Below are 19,637 nucleotides of genomic sequence, written 5' to 3'. Positions count from 1 at the left end.
ATTTCCGGTCATAGCTCAGAGCTGAGCCATGAAGCAGCCAGGAGTGGGCAGTGTTGCACTGTGTGTCACTAACCCCCTCTAGCTTCTCTGCATGGCTGCTGGGAGACAAACCAAATAGAGGGAGGATTGTGTGTGCTGTGTGGGTCAGTAAACAAGTGTGGGGGAGGGTACTTTAAAGATGATTGCTCTTTATATTATCACTCATCCCCATGACTCAGGGCTGAACGACTGATTAACTTGGGTGCATCAGTATACACACACACAAAAGGATAGTGCAAAATGAGTCCCATTCAAATCATATTGGCATCAGCCAAACAAGTGCACACATTTACTGTAACACCCTGTAGCTCTATTTCAAAGCATATCCCCACACTTGGCTCAAACACAACAGTCCCAGGCTCCAGGCTCACACAAACGCTCGACCAAACACAGGTATTTGCGGGAATGTTATGTTCCGAGTGGGAACCTGCTGCTTCTGGAAGGTTATAAAAGGGTTCGTTAATGTGCCCTGCAGATTTAAATCTGTTACTTCATGCCCTAATTGTTCTGTTGCCAAGCTGAGCTCTACGGTCAGGCCAGTGACCAGATGTCTGTAGTTATGACTATGCTTTATTTTTTCCTGTGACGCATGATCATTACATAAGCTCATTCAGAACTGAAATGATCTAAAGGAAGAAAAGGCAAAACTAGATTCCTGGCTGCATCCCATCCAAAACACACAGAAAATAACAAGTTCTGGGCCCTAATGTTGAATAACTGCTAGGGTGATATTTACTGTGCCTTAGGAAAGTATTCAGACCTCTTGACTTCTTCCAAATTTTGTTAAATAAATACAAAATAATTCAGCAATCTACACACAATACCCCATAATGACAAGCAAAAACAGGTTTTTAGACATTTTTGCAAATGTATTTAAAATAAAAAACAAGTACCTTATTTACATAAGTACTCAGACCCTTAGACTCGAAATTGATCTCAAATGTATTCTGTTTCCATTGATCATCTTTGAGATGTTTCTACAACTTGATTGGAGTCCACCTGTGGTAAATTCAATTGATTGGACATGATTTGGAAAGGCACACACCTCTCTATGTAAGGTCCCACAGTTGACAGTGCATGTCAGAGCAAAAACCAAGCCATGAGGTTGTTGGAATTGTCCGTAGAGCTCCGAGACAGGATTGTGTCGAGGCACAGATCTGGGGGAAGGGTACCAAAAAATGTCTGCAGCATTGAAGGTCCCCAAGAACACAGTGGCCTCCATCATTCTTAAATGGAAGAGGTTTGGAACCACTAAGACACTTCCTAGAGCTGGCCACCAGGCCAAACTGAGCAATTGGGGGAGAAGGTCATTGGTCAGGGAGGTGACCAAGAACCCGATAGTCACACTGACAGAGCTCTAGAGTTCCTCTGTGGAGATGGGATAACCTTCCAGAAGGACAACCATCTCTGCAGCACTTCACCAATCAGGCCTTTATGGTAGAGTGGTCAGACGGAAGCCACTCTTCAGTAAAAGACACAGCCCGCTTGGAGTTTGGCAAAAGGCACCTAAAGACTCTCAGGCCATGAGAAACAAGATTCTCTTGGCCTGAATGTCAAGCATCACGTCTGGAGGAAACCTGCCACCCTCCCTACGGTGAAGCATGGTGGTGGCAGCATCATGCTGTGGGGATGTTTTTCTGCAGCGGAGACTATTCAGGATCGAGGCAAAGATGGACAGAGCAAAGTACAGAGAGATCCTTGATGAAAACCTGTTCGAGTGCTCAGGACCTCAGACTGGAGTGAAGGTTCACCTTCCAACAGGACAACAACCCTAAGGACACAGCCAAGACAACGCAGGAGTGGCTTCGGGTCAAGTCTCTGAATGTCCTATAGTGGCCCAGCCAGAGCCCAGAGTTGAACCCGACCGAACATCTCTGGAGAGACCTGAAAATAGCTGTGCAGCGACGCTCCCCATCCAACCTGACAGAGCTTGAGAGGATCTGCAGAGAAGAATGGAAGAAACTCCTCAAATACAGGTGTGCCAAGCTTGTAGCGTCATACCCAAGACTCAATGCTGTAATCTCTGCCAAAGGTGCTTCAACAAAGTACTGAGTATAGGGTCTGAATACTTATGTAAAAATAAATTAGTAAAAATGTCAAACTGTTTTTACAACGTCATTATATGGTAATGTGTGAGAATTATTTTATTTATTGAATAAATTTTAGATTAAGGCTGTAACATAACAAAATGTGGAAAAAGTGAAGGGGTCTGAATACTTTCCGAAGGCACTGTACACACTCATACTTTGGCACTGTGTCGGCAGTCTCCAAGGGCTGATTTGTGGTTTCAAATAAGAGGAAAGGTAAAGTTCAGTTGTCTTGGATATTACAGCTGGAGTGTCCTAGCAACAAGACCTCAATTGGTCTAGTTTTATATAGATTCTTTTATATTTTGAATGTGGGTATGAACTTGACACAACAGTTTTAAGCATAGAAGTGGGATAATATATAAACAAACTTGAATAATGCCCATGGCATAGGTTCTTACGGCATGGTGTTAAGTTTTAGAAGATGAAACCCACTGGGTACACGCTTGTTGAATCAACGTTGTTTCCACGTCATTTTAATGAAATGACGTTGCACCAACATGGAATAGACGTTAAATTGACGTCTGTTTCTCTCGCTGTTGTGTTTTATCTGCCATGGCATTTAAATAAATGTGGGTTATAGCCTAGTCCCTCATGTTGCCCCATTAAAATTGACTGCATGGGCCATTTGTTTCGGCAGTCTCTGAAGTTTGGCATTGAGATCAAAGTGTCCTTCTTGAAGTAATTATGTGCCTTTCATACATCACAACTCTAACTTGATATTCACTCTTAATCTTTAGATCCACATGTCCTCAGTTTAGCTCAATATTGTGTTACCAGCTACTGCTTTTGTAATGTATCCTACAGTACTACTGCATAACATCACATCATTGGAAGTCAATGTCCCACATGTACAGTTCCCTCCATAGTGTATTTTTTATAACCTTTATTGTTATTTACAATGACGGCCTACACCGGCCAAACGCGGACGACGCTGGGCCAATCGTGATACAGCCTGGATTCCAACCAGGGTGTCTGTAGTGACGTCTCAAGCGCTGTGAAGAAGTGCCTTAGACCGCTGCGCCACTCGGGAGTTCACATTACATAACTTCAGTAATTGGTCTTAAACCTGAAGGTGATAGCGGTCTGACCTTTAGACACATCATTAACTACTACAGTCCCACCGTGACGCCTGCGCGTTTTCGACTTTGTGTATTTCTTCTGCGTCCGTAGAAACCAACCTTTAGTCTGTGTGATTAACAGGGGGCTGAGCTAGAGCGGTGTTTGTGATACAAGGGCGGATCCCGAAGTCCGAATGGTTTGAGCTACAAACCTCACGCACATGTAACATGTTTTGCTATATGATGCTTAAAAGTCGTTAGCAGGTAAGGGGTTCTTTTACATAGAAGATCATTGGAAACCCCAGGACGTAGTGTCTATAATACTGTAATAAGCTCACAAAGTTGCAGTCAAACTCCACACAGTTGTCACTGACTAGTTGGATATTCATTTCCCAGTGAGCAAACAATTTCTGTACTTACATCATTCACATAAATTCATTTTTAACAGGATTTTGCTTTGGTAGTCCTTATTGCCAATAAAACTCATGAATGCAACTGTCTATGTCAAATTGTTTAGTGTTCTACTGAAAATAAAATGGTAAAATACTTAATTTGAGGCTAAATATAAGGGCTGCAAATATAAATGAAAGTCTGATAAATAAATGAAAAGCTGATTTTTGCTGGGGTCTCGGGACTGATAGGGTTAATGGACATCCTTCCAAACAGCTGAATTACAGCTGCTATTAGAAACATTCAGGCCTCAACATCTGTATGTAAGTATACACAAACGTGTTAAAAATAGCGTCTAAACTCTAGCCAATTTGGCCTCTCTCTGCATCACTGACAAATCAAACCAGTCATGAACTTCCCATTAATCAGTGGCCAGGCTATTTATTTGATAGCAGTTATGTTGATTTAATCGGTTATGGATTGAAACAAAGGGCCTCTCATAATAAACTCATGAAACTGGAATGTAGGCTATTTATAAAATGGCTGCCCCAGTAACAGTAATGCAAATACATTTAAAACACATTGGTTTATTAATCTCAACTACAGAGGGGATGTTCTATTTAAATTGATAAATAAACCTGATGAAAGTGTTTAGATTAATGCTGATTGAAGCTGTTTGCAAAGGGGCTAACATCATGCATATTGTTAGATCATCCTAGTGATTATAATATTATGTCTGCACTCTAAGCCAAAAGGCCATTTCACAGCAAGGAAAGGACAACCTCTTACCTTGTGCTTATGCGACTGAAGGAAAAACACGTCTGTTGTCTTTAATCATACAGCTGTCTCTGTCGCTCTCGCACGCTTTCTCTTTCTGAAATCTCCTTCAGCTCAGGTTCTAAAGATGAAGCTTTATCAAATCAAGCTGGAACCCATTTCTTAAGAAACAAATTGCTTTCAGAAACCTTTCCAAACTAAGGATTATTTGAGCATCTTGCAATGCTTATCCATCCATTGATTTACTGGCTGGTAGGATTCCCATCCAAGGTCACAACATTTTGTACAGTCACTGCATATTGAAAAACATCAGTAGAGCAGAATAAGACTAAAACAATCACAAAAATATGTTGAGAATGGACCATAGTGGACAAAAGCAATGAAAGGGTTTCTGTTGGAACGTATAGATGGACTCCATAGAGCAACTAGATCATTTTCTCTGTATGGGCCCTGAGGTACTAGGAGAGAAGGAGCCAAGTAAAAGGTTCACTTAGAGGATAGAGAAAAATGAGCTCATTTAGCTAGGGTAATAATCTTAAAATTGTTCAGTGATGGGAGAACTTCATCCTGCCCTGTCCAGATCCTCTCTGTACTTCCTCAGTCATCCGTATCTTGGTGACTGTTGATGTGACTACTGCCCATATGGTTCACAGAGAAGCATCTGCTCTTCCTCTGGTCTGGTGCAAGAGTTCATCCTGCTAACATTCTAGCATCATGATATCATTGTTGGGAATAATTGATGCCATAGTTGGCATTGCATAACCCATGGCTAATAATGCACCCATATGGAGGGTAATTAGATGCTATTTGTTATTAATTAGGAAACTGCATACTGAGGAACTATTCCATTTAAATTCCAAAATAATATGCAATGTCCTTGCAATGATCAAAAAGGACTGTTGGTGATTTAATTTTATCAAATGTACTTTCCTCCCTCATAATCAGGATAAAAGGTAACGGTTTGTATTGGATGTAAGTAAGTAAGGCTGGGTTGAAAATCCAATGTGCTGTAATAAGTCTACTGACAGATCATCTCACTCCATGACAAATTGATGGATACATTGTATTATAAGTCAATTAAGCTGATGTTTTGTCTTCTAAAGTGGTCTATAACCATTCAATGACATGGTTTCTGAAATGACTTGAGGTTTGCCTCTTTTCTTCTGGACATTAATTACCCCTGACATGTCAGACACGGAGAAAATTATTTCATTTTAAACAGCGGAGAGAGGCCATAGGCAGTAAAGGTGCCTCCTTCCTCCATGTTAAAACATTTGTTAGCAATTAGCTTGAGCTGCAGAACGGACTTTCTGTGCACCCTCCTCCCCTCCCTCTTCTTTCCCTCTCTGTCCCCCTTCCATCTCTGTCCCTCCCTCCCTCTCTCCATCCCTCCCTCTCTCCTAGTCATGTTTCCCCAAGCTGCAGATGGTTACTGTCCAAGGTATTAGTTTCTTCTGGCTCTGAGGGAGAGAGGCAGGAGGAGCAGCTGCCTTTAAGCAGACTAACTGTAGCATGTAGCCGTGTAGTCTCCATGCACTAATAGACCTAGACTGTTTAATGTATGTGAGCTGCAGTTCAAGTAAGAAGTTGCTGGTAAGAGAGAGAACCCATGCCTGAAGAATTCCTACTCTAGTTGTTTAGAGAAAAGTCTGGCTGGATATATAGCAGTTGTAAATTAACAAGTCAGTCCTATGGATGACTGTCTACACTTTACATGTAAATTAGACACAGTTCTTCCGTTACTTGTCCAGGAGGAGACTTTACTGCAGAGAAGAGAGACTAGGACAGTCAGAGGCTGTTGTACGGACAACAACTTCTTCTCATCCTCACCAAAGCTGCTTTGAAGAATCACCATGAAAGGTAATGTGGCTTTTGATTATTCTCTGTTGATGCTGTATTAGACTTCAGACTACTGCCTGCTGTGTAGGAATATAATACATTATGTAGGAGACTTGAAAGTGCACCGGTTGCACACAAATGTGCAGACAGCTTGCTTTTAAAGACCAGTACCTCTCAGGATCCAGTGAGAACGATGTGGAACATCCACCCTTTTCAAAAGCTCTCCATTTTCAGTAGCCACACATTCCCTTTTGGGCTTCTTTTAAAAATCTTATTTGAGCCCTATTGAAAAGATAACATGTGAATACTAACTTTTGTCAACATTGCATGATATAAGACTCTTAAGGGGCTTTGAAGAGGCTGAGAAATCTGAGGAGTCCTCTTGGAGAATTGGGGAGTAGCGACATGTGCCTTTAGCTTTGGAAGGTCTTATTATGTGTTGAGGTATTTACAGGGGAACACACAGGTAGGAGGTCTCCTCTCCTTAACGTGCTCCATTCTGCATGTAGCAGCTCTAACACATTCCTAATGTAAAACAGGAAGGAGGCACCTCTGTAGTGGAAGCAGCAGGTGTGTGGTTGGCTCATATAGTACAGTAAAGTAGAAAGAACTCTGACTGGAGACACAGACTGCCATACAAGTATATGAATAGGACTGTTCAACACAGCACCTCTAATCTGGAAAGACAAATGTATTCCTTCAACATAGACATTCAGTCAGAATTATTTGGCACATGACAATGAAAGGTTGTTATTATAGAAAACTACTGCGATTGCAGGAGAGAAGTTCGTTAGTATTACTAACGCTGTTAGTATTACTAGGCTGTTTCTATCATGAGATGTCCAAAGCGTTTTCCTGGAGAAAACAAGGGCATGTTTATAGTATAATTTGATGTCTAGTCAACTCTCTCACTCCAGTACAGATGAACCACAATAAAGGGGGGTGTTTGTGATCATTTCTCCATAACTTGGAGCAAGACCATTTGGATCAACACATTCCAGGCATTTCATTGCTTTGAAAGGAACCACGCATTCCCTTGTAAGTGCATCTAAAACAGTTGGATGGCAACAGTGGCTTGTGAAGACACGTGTCTTTATTAGTTGAGGCCCCTTTGGTTTTGGAACAACCCCATCTCGTGTCTCTGGGGTTTTAGATATTCATGTTAAAAGCTTTAAGTGAACTCCATTCAAGGGGACATTTCAAACAGTACACTATAGAATTTGTTTTCAGTCTTGGCATTTGTTCATAACTTTCTCTTAGTTCACTGTGTATTTTACATGCACATTGGTGATTATTTAATATGCAGAACAAATGCACTGGGAATAGAAACATTGGGCCATGTCAGGCTGACGGAGGTGTCAGGTTAGACTATAGCCTATTATGCAGTCATAGCATCATTAGATATGGGTCAGCATATAGTTAGAGGTTTTAAAACATTACCACAGTTCAAGATCTATAGCACGGAACACAAGTGGTATATTTGGCAAGTACTACAGTGGACAGAGTGTTACATGGTCACTGCTTTATATACAGTATACACTGTTAAAACAGAGAACATATAATCAAATACACATTCCAAATGATCTATTTTGAAAAACTAATGATAGGTAGGGGTGATTCTATTTTTAGTAGAGTAAGCTTGATGTTTTTCCAGGCACATTCAAAGTGGCTACTTGGGTTCTTAGCTTAGCATTGCGAGAATGACAGACTTTAGGAAGAAAATCTGATGGACATACCTGCTGGACACACTATTCAGAAATGTCCCTCCCCAGCATATACATTTGTCACGTTCTGACCTGTAAAGGTGTTATTTGTTAGTGTTTAGTATGGTCAGGAGGTGGCAGGGGGTATTTTGTTTATATGTTTCGGGGATTGTTAGTCTATGTGTATAGACAAGGGGTGTTTGATTAGAGTGGTCTAGAGGTTTGGTATATGTTCTATGTTTATTCTAGTCACTCTGTTTCTATGTGCAGTTTTGTTCTTGACCTTCAATTGGAAGCAGCGGCTCGTCGTTGCTTCTGATTGAAGGTCCTATAATTAGGGGTTTGTTTGTATTGTGGATTGTGGGTAGTTGTGTTCTGTTTTGTGCTTATCACCTGACAGAACTGTTAGTGTCGTTTCTGTTAATTGTATACGTGTTTCATTTGTTTCTCCTTCAATATTAAAAAAAGAAGATGATTATACACTGTTGCGTCTTGGTCCTCCACACACACACGACACTCGTTACAACATTATTGTATTACAACGTTTTTGAAGAGGACACTCCATTCATGAAGATTTTTCCTCCAAATGCACCTGTGCTCATATTTTCAATGGAACACTGGCTCTACATAAACGTAAAACCCACCACATTTAAACAACTTTCAAAACTTTTCCATTCTAATGACCACTGACCAATAGTGCCCTCAACTGCGTGCCTGATTCTATCTTAAAAACACGTCTGGTGATTATGCTGATGAAGTGCTGCAGTGGCCTCGCAGGCAGGCAGTGGTCTGCTCTCCTCTGTGTAGGTTGGAGAGCTAGAGTTTCTGATTGACGTGAGAGTCATGTTTTCCAAGGAGGGTAACGCGGGGCTTTAGACAGGGAGGGCAGGGCGGCCGAATCGTTTCCTCCGTTGGCAGAGCCAGGAGAGCAGTGGAGGACCAGGTTTAGCTTAGAGCCATCTGTATGGCTGACAGGGAAATGTAAAGTCTGAGGCCTGCAGCAGGCAGCTGGGCCCATTCCAGACCTCTTCTCACTCTCTTTCACTGGTCCGCACATCTCAGCATTTCAGACTCAGCCTCTTCATCTGGCCTGACTTCAGCTGCTCTAGCAGGCAGCACACAAACACCCTCACCTCAGAGTTCACTGCATTCCTCTCACCCTGCATGCAAAGCACAGCACAGCCCAGCAGAGATGAAATCTCCAGAGCTAGAAAAATACAGCATCATCAGCTGAATTTAATATTAAGGGAAAAAGACGGTGATGAAAAATACTGAACAGAGACTCAACTGAGTGATGTTCTTTACTTTTGGGGCTCTTGTACCTCAGTAAGAGAGCTGTGGACTCTAATGGTATGAGCAGTTCTAGGCTACAAACCTCAGTAATCCTTCAGATGATCATTAATTGAAGGTCCAGTGTACAGGTATGCACTGTGGTTCAGCAAATTAGATACAGTAACGTTATAGCTCTATGTCAGCATTACCAGTTCATTTGTGCCCAGCAAGAAGCCATTTAAACCCAAATTCAATCCAAATGCAGGTCTTGGCTTGATGCTTCTCTTTGGCATCAGTCTGATGTGTCCCACTGGCCTCTCTACCACATTGAACTGGAAATGGGTGACGCCACTACATCCAGCCCTGCTAGCAACACACACAATCAGCCTCACTCTGGTGTTTCATATTGTGCTGCTATGGGGCCCTTTATCTGACAGCTCCTACATACTCATTAGACCAAAACAATCCCTATTTCAATTTGCATAATTATGTTTCTATAAGATGGCAGCCAAGTATGACCTCACGCTCATATTGAGCCCCGATTTGAATGTTTTGTGTCTTGGTAGAGGTGGGTGCGGGGGCGTATTCAATTTCGCTTCCTATTTAGCCATTTTTGAGCACTGTAATAAAATGTGTGAGTTGTTCCCTCAAGAAAGCGTCAAGTTATAGACTATTGACCTTATTCTGTGAACATGCATTTCAAGTCTCTCCATCTGTTTTCCAGAAAGCTATTCTGGATACGAGAACCAGCTCTTTAAAGGTGAGGATAAACATGCATGTCAGTTTCCTAAACTATCCTTGGCCAGAGTGATGTGACAAATCTGTTTGTTGATATCCTGGCTTTGGAAAATCTAGTAGGCCTATTGCATGCCTGTATGGTGGAAGTAGTTGGATTAAGGAGAGGGTTAAGGGGCCCAGTAGGAAGCTGTGTTTAAGTAAAAAGTGAATGCTGGCATGAGCTGAGCTTGTGTGATGGTATCAGACATTTCCATAACAGTGACTCATTTTTCTTCTCTGCTTTTCAGAGGATGATCTTACTGGGGAGGAAGAGATGCCTTCCTTCAGAGGTGAGAAACATGGCCCAAATTCTACAACACACAGACATTTTATATTGCTATGCATTTTTGTTTATGTGCCTTGTTATGTGGCTAGGCAACAAGACTTATTTGGGGCAATCGAGACGGCACTTTCTTTTTATGGAGTGGTTTTGAGTATTGTTTTGATGTTAGTCATAAGTCTACGACAAAGTCCCCTAACAACAACACTTTGAACAATAACGTCAGAATATCCATCTAGGGCGTGTTGTGTGCACACTGGGCTGTGTGTACAGGGTTTGTGTGTGTAAAGACCTGCGTGTGTCTGCATACAGTACACCTGTGATCACTGCTTTGTTTATATGCGTGCATTGTACATCCGTTTCAGATATCCCTCCTTAGTCCTTCTCCACACAACTTCAGCAGCTCTGCTGACCAAAACCAGACGCTAGTCCAGTAATTAGTCATGCACAAGCCACACAGTGTCAGGGTTAAGACAGGTATTTCCCTTCCTCTCTGCCCTCTAACCAGCTGATGTTATGTAAGAGAGCCTAGAGCCCCATGCTTCTGATTGCAGGAAGAACCAGAGGTGGCTGTGTGAAATGCCAGAAGACATATTCTCTGCAGCTGGCCGTCAAAGTGCTCTACGGTTTCTTTGTCTTCCTGATCATAGCAGTGGTAGTGCTGGCATCACTAGGTGAGTAACTATGATATTACACCACCGTTCCAGTACAGTGGTTATGCTCTTGGTTATCCTCCATGCCAGGGACATTTATGAGTCTGTTAATAGCTCGTATTGTACAAATGTGAATAGTTATTGTTTTCCACGTTGTGCTTTTTATAGGATTATGATTGCAAGGCCACTAGGATACAGGAAAATGTGTATTCATGTTTTTAATCCGTGGAATAATATGTCCATAATAGTAGTTGAATTGAATCACACTGAACTTGGAAAACTCTCCCTGATTCCTGACCCTTTGGGCCCACTTTTACACCACCGACTTTGGTTGGGTTTGCTATATATACACTGAACAAAAATATAAATGCAACAATTTCAAAGATTTTACTGAATTCATATAAGGAAATCTATCAATTTAAATAAATGCATTAGTGTTAACGGAATTTTATATCTTAATTATAATAATTAGCAATCAATAAGCCTTGACTAATCCCCAGGGTTTGTAAGACACTGGGTTTAAGAATAATTAGGCAAGGACTCAGCTTTCTGCAAAAGGTTCATTCGGTTTTATTCAGAGAACGTTCTGAGGTCCAAATAACAAAATATCATTATATACCAGGCTCCTCATTTACGCACACTCCTCCACACACAAAAACAGTAGATAACCTACGCACATACATACACACAAATATTAGATGTATGTTTCACTCCCCGGATTTCTCACAACCGTTAATCACTATCCAGCGCTGCCCGTTCCTTTCCCCCGAGATTAGAGAAACCTTGGAGGTACCTCCCTGCTAAAAACACACACACACACACACACTTTGTCCCGGCCTTCTACTAGACCTTATGGGACTAACCATTCAGTACATTAATTATTCATTATCCATGCTACATAACTACTAATTAATAATGGATTATTGATTCATTTACCTTTATTAGATAATTCTCTTATCAATTAGGCCCTAATCTATGGATTTTATATGACTGGGAATACAGATATGCATCTGTTGGTCACAGATACCTTAAAAAAAACATAGGGATGTGGATCAGAAAACCTGTCAGTATCTGGTGTGATCACCATTTGCCTCATGCAGCGCAACACATCTCCTTCACATAGAGTTGATCAGGCTGTTGATTGTGGCCTGTGGAATGTTGTCCCTCTCCACTTCAATGGCTGTGCGAAGTTGCTGAATATTGGCGGGAACTGAAACACGCTGTCGATCCAGAGTATCTCAAACATGCTCAATGGGTGACATGTCAGGCCATGGAAGAACTGGGCCATTTTCAGCTTCCAGAAATTGTGTAAAGATCCTTGCAACATGGTGCCGTGCATTATCAGGCTGAAACATGAGGTGATGGCGGCAGATGAATGGCCCGACAATGGGCCTCAGGATCTCGTTACGGTATCTCTGTGCATTCAAATTGCCATCGATAAAATGCAATTGTGTTCGTTATCTGTAGCTTATGCTTGCCTGCCCATACCATAACCCCACCGCCACCATGGGGCACTCTGTTCACAACATTGGCATCAGAAAATCACTCACCCACCGGTACAGTTGAAACCGGGATTCATCCGCGAAGGGCACACTTCTCCAGTGTGCCAGTGGCCATAGAAGGTGAGCATTTGCCAAACGAAGTCGGTTACAATGCTAAACTGCAGTCAGGTCAAGACCCTAGTGAGGATGACGAGCACGCAGATGAGCTTCCCTAAGACGGTTTCTGACAGTTTGTGCAGAAATTATTTGGTTGTGCAAACCAACAGTTTCATCAGCTGTCCGGGTGGCTGGTCATAGACGATACCGCAGGTGAAGAAGCTGGATATGGAGGTACTGGCCTGGCAAGGTTACATGTGGTCTGCGGTTGTGAAGCTGGTTGGACGTGATGCCAAATACTCTAAAACAACATTGGAGGCGGCTTATGGTAGAGAAATTAACATTAAATTCTCCAGCCACAGCTCTGGTGGATATTCCTGCAGTCAGCATGCCAATTGCACGCTGCCTCAAAACTTGAGACATCTGTGGCATTGTGTTGTGTGACAACATTTTAGAGTGGCCTTTTATTGTCTCCAGCACAAAGTGCACTTGTGTAATGATCATGCCGTTTAATCAGCTTCTTCATATGCCACACATGTCAGGAGGATGGATTGTCTTGGCAAAGGAGAAATGCTCACTAACAGGTATGTAAACAAATTTGTGCACAAAATTTGAGAGAAATAAGCTTTCTGTGCATATTTTGGGGATATTTATTTCAGCTCATGAAACATGGGACCTACATGTTGCATTTACATTTTTGTTCAGTATAATAACTAATCTAATAAAGCTGTATTAAATCCAGATTGTTGAATTAGCCATTTAAGGCCGGGACGTGGAGTTCCTGCAGGTATTATGTGTGCATCGCTTCAAGCTCCGCATTCCTCCACAATCAGAACCTGTTCTCTTTAGTCATGCTTGACTTAACAATGTGCTCCATGTTGTACACTAACAGCTGAGAGGGAGATTTGGTTCAAGCCTTCAGGGTTTTTTTCTTTAAAATATAAAAAGGGACATTTAATTTCCAACAAGGATGGAATTAACATACAACTTCAATCTGATTTGCCATTTCTTACCTGACTGACAACGTTTTAAGTGCTTACAGATGTTACTTGCATTTAGGCAAAAATATTATTGAGATTCAAAACGTTACATCTCTTTTTCACAGCAGCCCAGAGCTCCCTTAGGGCTATTGTGTAATTCCAAGAGCACGGATACAGAGGGCTGGGATTCCAACACCACCGTGGCAGCGTATTTTATTGGCTGGAGCAGGGTCTGCTTGAGTTCATGTCAACGCAGAGCACAGCAATACTGAGGCAAAACAAAACAAGAACAAAGCACTGTAAACTTTAATTGTGAAATGTCCGAAATTGTGTTTGGTTTAAACTCCCCAAACATTGAGCGAGAACAAAAACATGGACCCATAAATGTAGAAATGTCCTTATCATGCAGCACATCTGTTTTACATTGTTCAGAGTCCCCAAGAATTTGTGTTATATAACAACAAAAAAACTCACAGTAGAACCTAACCAACCTCTCTCTAACTGGCAGACATGATTATAATAATAAGAATTTCAAGTCCACCAGTACACCAGGAGAATGCCAATTAATGTTAAGAGGCTGTGTAAAATCAACGTCCCTGAGACCTAATGCACTATAACAGGTGGTATGTAGAGGACATATGGAATCGCTTGTGAGCAAAAACAGACTATGACACAACTGTTATTAATCCCCAGAGTCAAGGATTAGGAAATGATATGCAACAAGGAGTCCTTAAAAGTGTGCTTTAAGCACGGTTGTTGTTCTTCTGGGAAATATAGTTGACTGGGAAGTAACCTGCTGTACAACCATTTCCATTATTTGTGCTGTACTTTGTAATGGAAACAAACTGTGCTGTTATTGTAAAACAAGGTTCAGGACGGCATCTTAATTCCATTCAATGATGTGTATTGCTGAGTGCTGGCATGTTTCGGAGCAAGGCTCTTTATCAAAGGAGTGGTGTTGTCACTAACTTCATTTGGGTCTTAGTCTCAACACGTATTAATTAAGTCTGTATCAATACCTACATAGAGAGGAACCCCCATTCTCATTATTCTGAAAGTCGGATTTACATAATGATCTTTGTCTTATCAGTATTTAGGAAGGTCGACAACTTATCAGAAGAGGAATCCTTTTATCATAAGAAGATCACTAAGGTCCAGGAAAGTATACAAGGTGAGAGAGCGTTATTAATCATGTGACAAAATGTGCTGTGCAAGCAGAGCCTCCCAATGTGGCTGCTGACAGAGAAGTCAAGAAGTAAACAATGACTAATAGAGCATACTGGACATTTCTGCAGATTTACAAAATATGTTTTTTGCCGAAAGAGTCGTCTCTGTTTAAATTATGTCACCCATTGAGTGTAACTGTATGGGTGATTGAGTTTGAAGTCTGAGCAAATAAGGATCTGCTCTTCAAGCTTAATGGCCTGCCTCCTGTGCTGTGTCAACTCCCTGAAGAGACAGAGCTCAGGCTATGACTTCAACAATGACCTACTACAGCTGCCTCCATTGGCCCATCATTTATGGAAGCACTGCAGCTTCCATGTACTTCAGTCGACTAGAATTGACACATAGATAACTCTGATCTTGACTTAATGATCAATGAACTGATCATCATAACATTGTTATCTCTTCTTACCCAGATCTCAGCACTACCAGAAACTGCTCTGACTGCTTCGACATGGCCCACTTCAGCGAGGAGATCAGTAGGCTGAAGAGGGAGTTTGAGGATCTCCAGAAAATGATCCTGGGACAGGAGCAGGTCCTGGATCAGGCCTCCCAGACCCAGCAGACCCTGAAGGCAGCCAGAAGCAGGATGACCCGAGACATGCAGAACTACTCCCTGTCCATCAGGCTCATCAACCAGTCCCTGGAGCGTTACTTAGGCCAGGTGGACGGTTGGAAGGCGGTCATCACCGAGACGGACGAGAGCATGAAGACTCTGTCTCAGGATCAGTACGATCTCAAGGCCACCGTGAATCAGGTCAATACCACGGTGGCCCTCAACTCCTTGTGGATGGACGCCCTGCAGAGGAAGACCAATGAGGAGACATTGGTCCTGCAGAAGATGACGGCGGACTGGCAGAACTACAGCCGGGTGTTGAGCGGTCTGAAGTCCAACTCAAGCACCACCACTCAGACGGTGAGGAGCATCCAGAGTGGGATCTCGGCCACACACCAGAGGATCAGCATGAGCTCGGAGATGGTGCACGACCTCACCCTGCAGGTGATGAACCTGCAGATGCAGCTGGACAACGTCACCTCCTTCATGGACGAGCATGAGGAGAACATGCACGACCTCCACTACCACTCCAAGTACTACCAGAACCGGACGGGTGAGAGGTTCATCACCCTGGATGCTCGCATGGACTCCATCGAGATGGAGATCGACACCATCTCATCCAGCATCAACGCCACGGTGAGCCACGTGCAGAGCATGTACAAGTACATCAACATCGAGAGCACGTCATGCCAGACGCGGATGAGTAGCCACACGGAGGACCTGCAGAACCTGAACAACACGGTGCTGCTACTGATGCACCTGGCTGTCACCCTGAGGCAGCAGTACATGCTGCTGAGCGTCCGTCTAGACGTGGACGCCAGGAACCTGTCCATGGTCATGGAGGAGATGAAGCTAGTGGACACGCACCACACCCAGCTCATCCAGAACTTCACCATTCTCAAAGGTACAGCAGACATGTTTTTGATGTCATTGCCAAATGCACTTTTGTTAAAAGATCTTCGTTTAAAACGTGTCAAAAGCGTTCCACAGAGATGCTGGCCCATGTTTACTCCAATGCTTCCCACAGTTGTGTCAAGTTGGCTGGATGTCCTTTGGGTGGTGGACTGTTTACTGTGCAAAACCAGCAGCGTTGCAGTTCTTGACACAAACCGGTTCTCCTGGCACCTACTACCATACCCTGTTCAAAGGCACTTAATTTTTTTTGTCTTGTCCATTCACCATCTGAATGGCACACATACACAATCCATGTCTAAAGAAGTAGTTTTAAGCCTTGAGACAATTAAACCTGTCTCCTCCCCTTCATCTACACTAATTGAAGTGGATTATATTTATTTTTACAAATAAAAATAAATAAATAAAAATACAATTAATGACAAGACAACCATAACAACTGAGGACAATGTACTTTTTGTTTTTTTAACTAGACAAGTCTGTTAAGAACAAATTCTTATTTTACAATGATAATATTTTTAAATAGAACTCTAGTTGACTTTGTCAAAGAAATATGCCTTAAGAGTTTCCCAACACTCCCTCTTGCTTTGCATCTCCCACTTTCTTTAATGCCGTTACATTTTCTGATTTCTAATAGCAATTGTACTTTGAAGGATAAATAGGTGACAACATTTATTTTTTTAAGGTTTGGTTGTTTGAGATTTATAATTTTACGTTTTGAATATTAATATTTTACCTAGTAGAATTATTGTGTTGTTAGTTGGAGGATTATGGACATTGAGGTCACCAAAGATGATAAACTAAGCGTTAATATGTAGTTTGATGGAGTGATGGGGAAAGCCAGCTTTGAAACTGTAGCTAAAATAAGCTCACTGTCGGACAGTACCAATACAAATGCATTATGTCTTCTTCTTCATGACAGAGTCTGCATTTAGAGTTATGATCAATACCCAATACTCTTTGTTGACAGAATTGTATAGAATATCTTTAACTGAAAGGCTCTTGAGTATGTACTGTATCTATTGATGTTTTGTATGTGAGACCTGCTTTCATGGTATTCGGTTGTCAAAGATACGGTATCTTTCCAATATGTTTGAAATTTGGATGGAATTGCAGATAGGTTATGGAAATTCAAAGTACATTTCAGATTTTACCTTTTTTTGTATGCATTTTGTATCCTAACTGCTGTCACCTGTGCTCACTAACACTACTCTTCTCTTTACAGGCGCACCAGGCCCACCTGGTCCAAAGGGGAACAGAGGGGAAGGAGGAGGCAAAGGTCCAGTTGGCCTGACAGGAAACAAAGGAGACAAGGGCCCAGCAGGGAACCGTGGTCCTCTGGGAGAGAAAGGCCCTATCGGGCCTAAAGGAGCTCAAGGGGAGCCAGGACCAACAGGGGCCAGAGGCGGAGTGGGTGTCAAAGGGGTGAAGGGTTCTCTGGGTCAACCAGGCCCACGTGGCGAGAAAGGTGAGAAGGGAGACATGGGTACTATTGGTAAGGATGGAATACCAGGTCCCATAGGGCCACTGGGAATACAGGGCCAAGCAGGGCTCCCAGGGCTCCATGGGCTGCCTGGCCCAAGAGGAAAGCCCGGGCCTGTTGGTCCACACGGGCCTCCCGGAATTCCTGGCCAACCAGATCTGCCAGCTTACCCAGACACGGTGTCTTGAGGGGCCTCTGATAACAACAAGGACAGGACGAGCCTCCATTGGACATGGGGAAGTACTGGCAGCCTGGCAAAGGGATGGAGGATGATTGAAGAGGATGGAATGAATGGAGCATGGAAGAGTTCACTCTCAAGCGTTCCCCTTCATGTTACTCCATTGTTTTCCTTGGACACTCAATGGACACACCATTGAGCATATACACACAGCCCATGTTCAGGTATGAAGGGGTATAAAAGGAGACATTGATAACAAGATAACAAAAAGACTTGAGTTTAAAAAGATACATTGCAAGTTGTCAGTATCATATACAGCTGAATGTATGTTAGAAGGAACCACAGCACTATCTTGGGGGCTTCATAAAGGTCTAGGTTTACAATGCCATGCACTTTCATGACGGTAGAGTTAAATAACAATAGATTTTTACACTAATTTGTGAAACATTAACACGTGAAATTCTATTCAATGGAGCTTATTGGTTTTATAATGTGTAGAAACTAGTCAGTTTTTATGTGTTTGCTTTTGTATCTTTTATGTTTCGGAGCAGGTTCTCTGAATACAGACTGAAGTTGAGATGATTCAACAGGTCATAGAGTGTAATGGTAAGGGATGAATGAAATTGCTGAAGAACCAAAAGATATCTGCCTGGGTACACAACTATGGATGTATTGTATGTTAGTCAGTAATTGAACATTTCCTGAATGACTTAAAGGGTACGGTTTTGAAATATAGATATTTTTACAAGATGTATTTTTGGTTTTATGCCAACAATTTGCCGTGTTACATTCAAGTGTTTTCAGATTTTCAAGTGTAGGTAATGTACATCATTTTTGTTGTGTTTCCATTCATATTCATCTCCGCACATAATCAGAGTTGTGTTATGATCTGTGCATTTTAATAGCAAATACAAAACATAAAAAAAGTTAAAATGATAAGAGATGCTATTTTTGTAAACTTGTGTCATTCTTATAGATGTTGAATAAATGCTACCATTCTACTTCACCAAAGTGTATTGACATCGTGCACTCACAAGTTCTGCTATTCTTCAACATATTTGAACTTTAAAAAGGTTCATGTAAACCTATTTTGAACCATCACTCTATGTGTGGTAAAAGGCTATGATGTAGCTGCCAGGAGAGTCAATAAGGGTTCTAGTCGGTCCAAGATGTTTGGGCTATATTCCGCACAGAATATTAGCTGTGGATATTATGGCTTCAAATGACGTGCTAGTAACATGTAGTCTCCATCGGTGGAAAGTACTTAAGTAAAAAAATCTTTAAAGTACTACTTAAGTAGTTTTTTGGGGGTATCTGTCCTTCACTATTTATAATTTTGATTACTTTAACTCCACTACATTCCTAAAGAAAAGATGTACTTTTTACTCCATACATTTTCCCTGACACCCAAAAGTACTAGTTACATTTCAAATATGCTCAGGCAGGACAGCAATATGGTCCAATTCATGTACCTTTCAATATAACATGTTGTTATCCCTACTGCCTCTGGTCTTGCAGACTCACTAAATACAAATAATGTGTTTGTAAATGAAGTCTGAGTGATGGCGTGTGCCCCTGTCTGTCCGTAAAGAAAAAAAAGAAAATTGTGCTGTCTGGTTTGCATTAAGGAAAAATATTTTGGTGTATGTTTTCATTAGTCCACTGTTGATACAGTCCCAACATGCTTTGTATGTCAGCAGTCAAGTTTTCAAAGATATTGCATTTTGCATCATCATGATGATGTGGCCAGTGACACATATCTTGAAAACTTGACTGTTGACATGCAACACATTTTGGCTTTGTATCAACAATGGACTAATGAAAAAAA

General features: G+C 41.9%; 1 protein-coding gene across 2 annotated transcripts; it reads left to right on the top strand.

The window, feature by feature from the left end:
- Positions 1-5,730: 5,730 nt before the first annotated feature.
- Positions 5,731-18,815, top strand: LOC106571409 (scavenger receptor class A member 3). 2 transcript variants are annotated; one of them, XM_014144462.2, is made up of 8 exons: positions 5,731-5,947; positions 6,106-6,214; positions 9,893-9,928; positions 10,194-10,235; positions 10,780-10,899; positions 14,547-14,627; positions 15,097-16,140; positions 17,374-18,815. In XM_014144462.2, the coding sequence occupies exons 2-8, from the start codon at positions 6,208-6,210 to the stop codon at positions 17,817-17,819; spliced, it is 1,776 nt and encodes a 591-aa protein (XP_013999937.2). In that variant the 5' UTR covers positions 5,731-5,947; positions 6,106-6,207; the 3' UTR covers positions 17,820-18,815. The 2 variants fall into 2 exon arrangements, with proteins under 2 accessions (XP_013999937.2, XP_013999936.2); XM_014144461.2 differs by having other exon boundaries at positions 5,775-6,214.
- The last annotated feature ends 822 nt before the right edge of the window (positions 18,816-19,637 follow it).

The sequence above is a fragment of the Salmo salar genome, chromosome ssa15 (genome assembly GCF_905237065.1).
Source record: "Salmo salar chromosome ssa15, Ssal_v3.1, whole genome shotgun sequence".
NCBI lineage: Eukaryota > Metazoa > Chordata > Actinopteri > Salmoniformes > Salmonidae > Salmo > Salmo salar.
Note: the sequence above shows the minus strand (reverse complement) of the source record. Positions and strands in the feature narration are given on the sequence as shown.

Coding starts and splice junctions, on each gene's coding strand:
- LOC106571409 (XM_014144462.2), top strand. Junction 9,929..10,193: donor CGAGAACCAGCTCTTTAAAG/GTGAGGATAAAC, acceptor TCTGCTTTTCAG/AGGATGATCTTACTGGGGAG. Junction 16,141..17,373: donor GAACTTCACCATTCTCAAAG/GTACAGCAGACA, acceptor TTCTCTTTACAG/GCGCACCAGGCCCACCTGGT.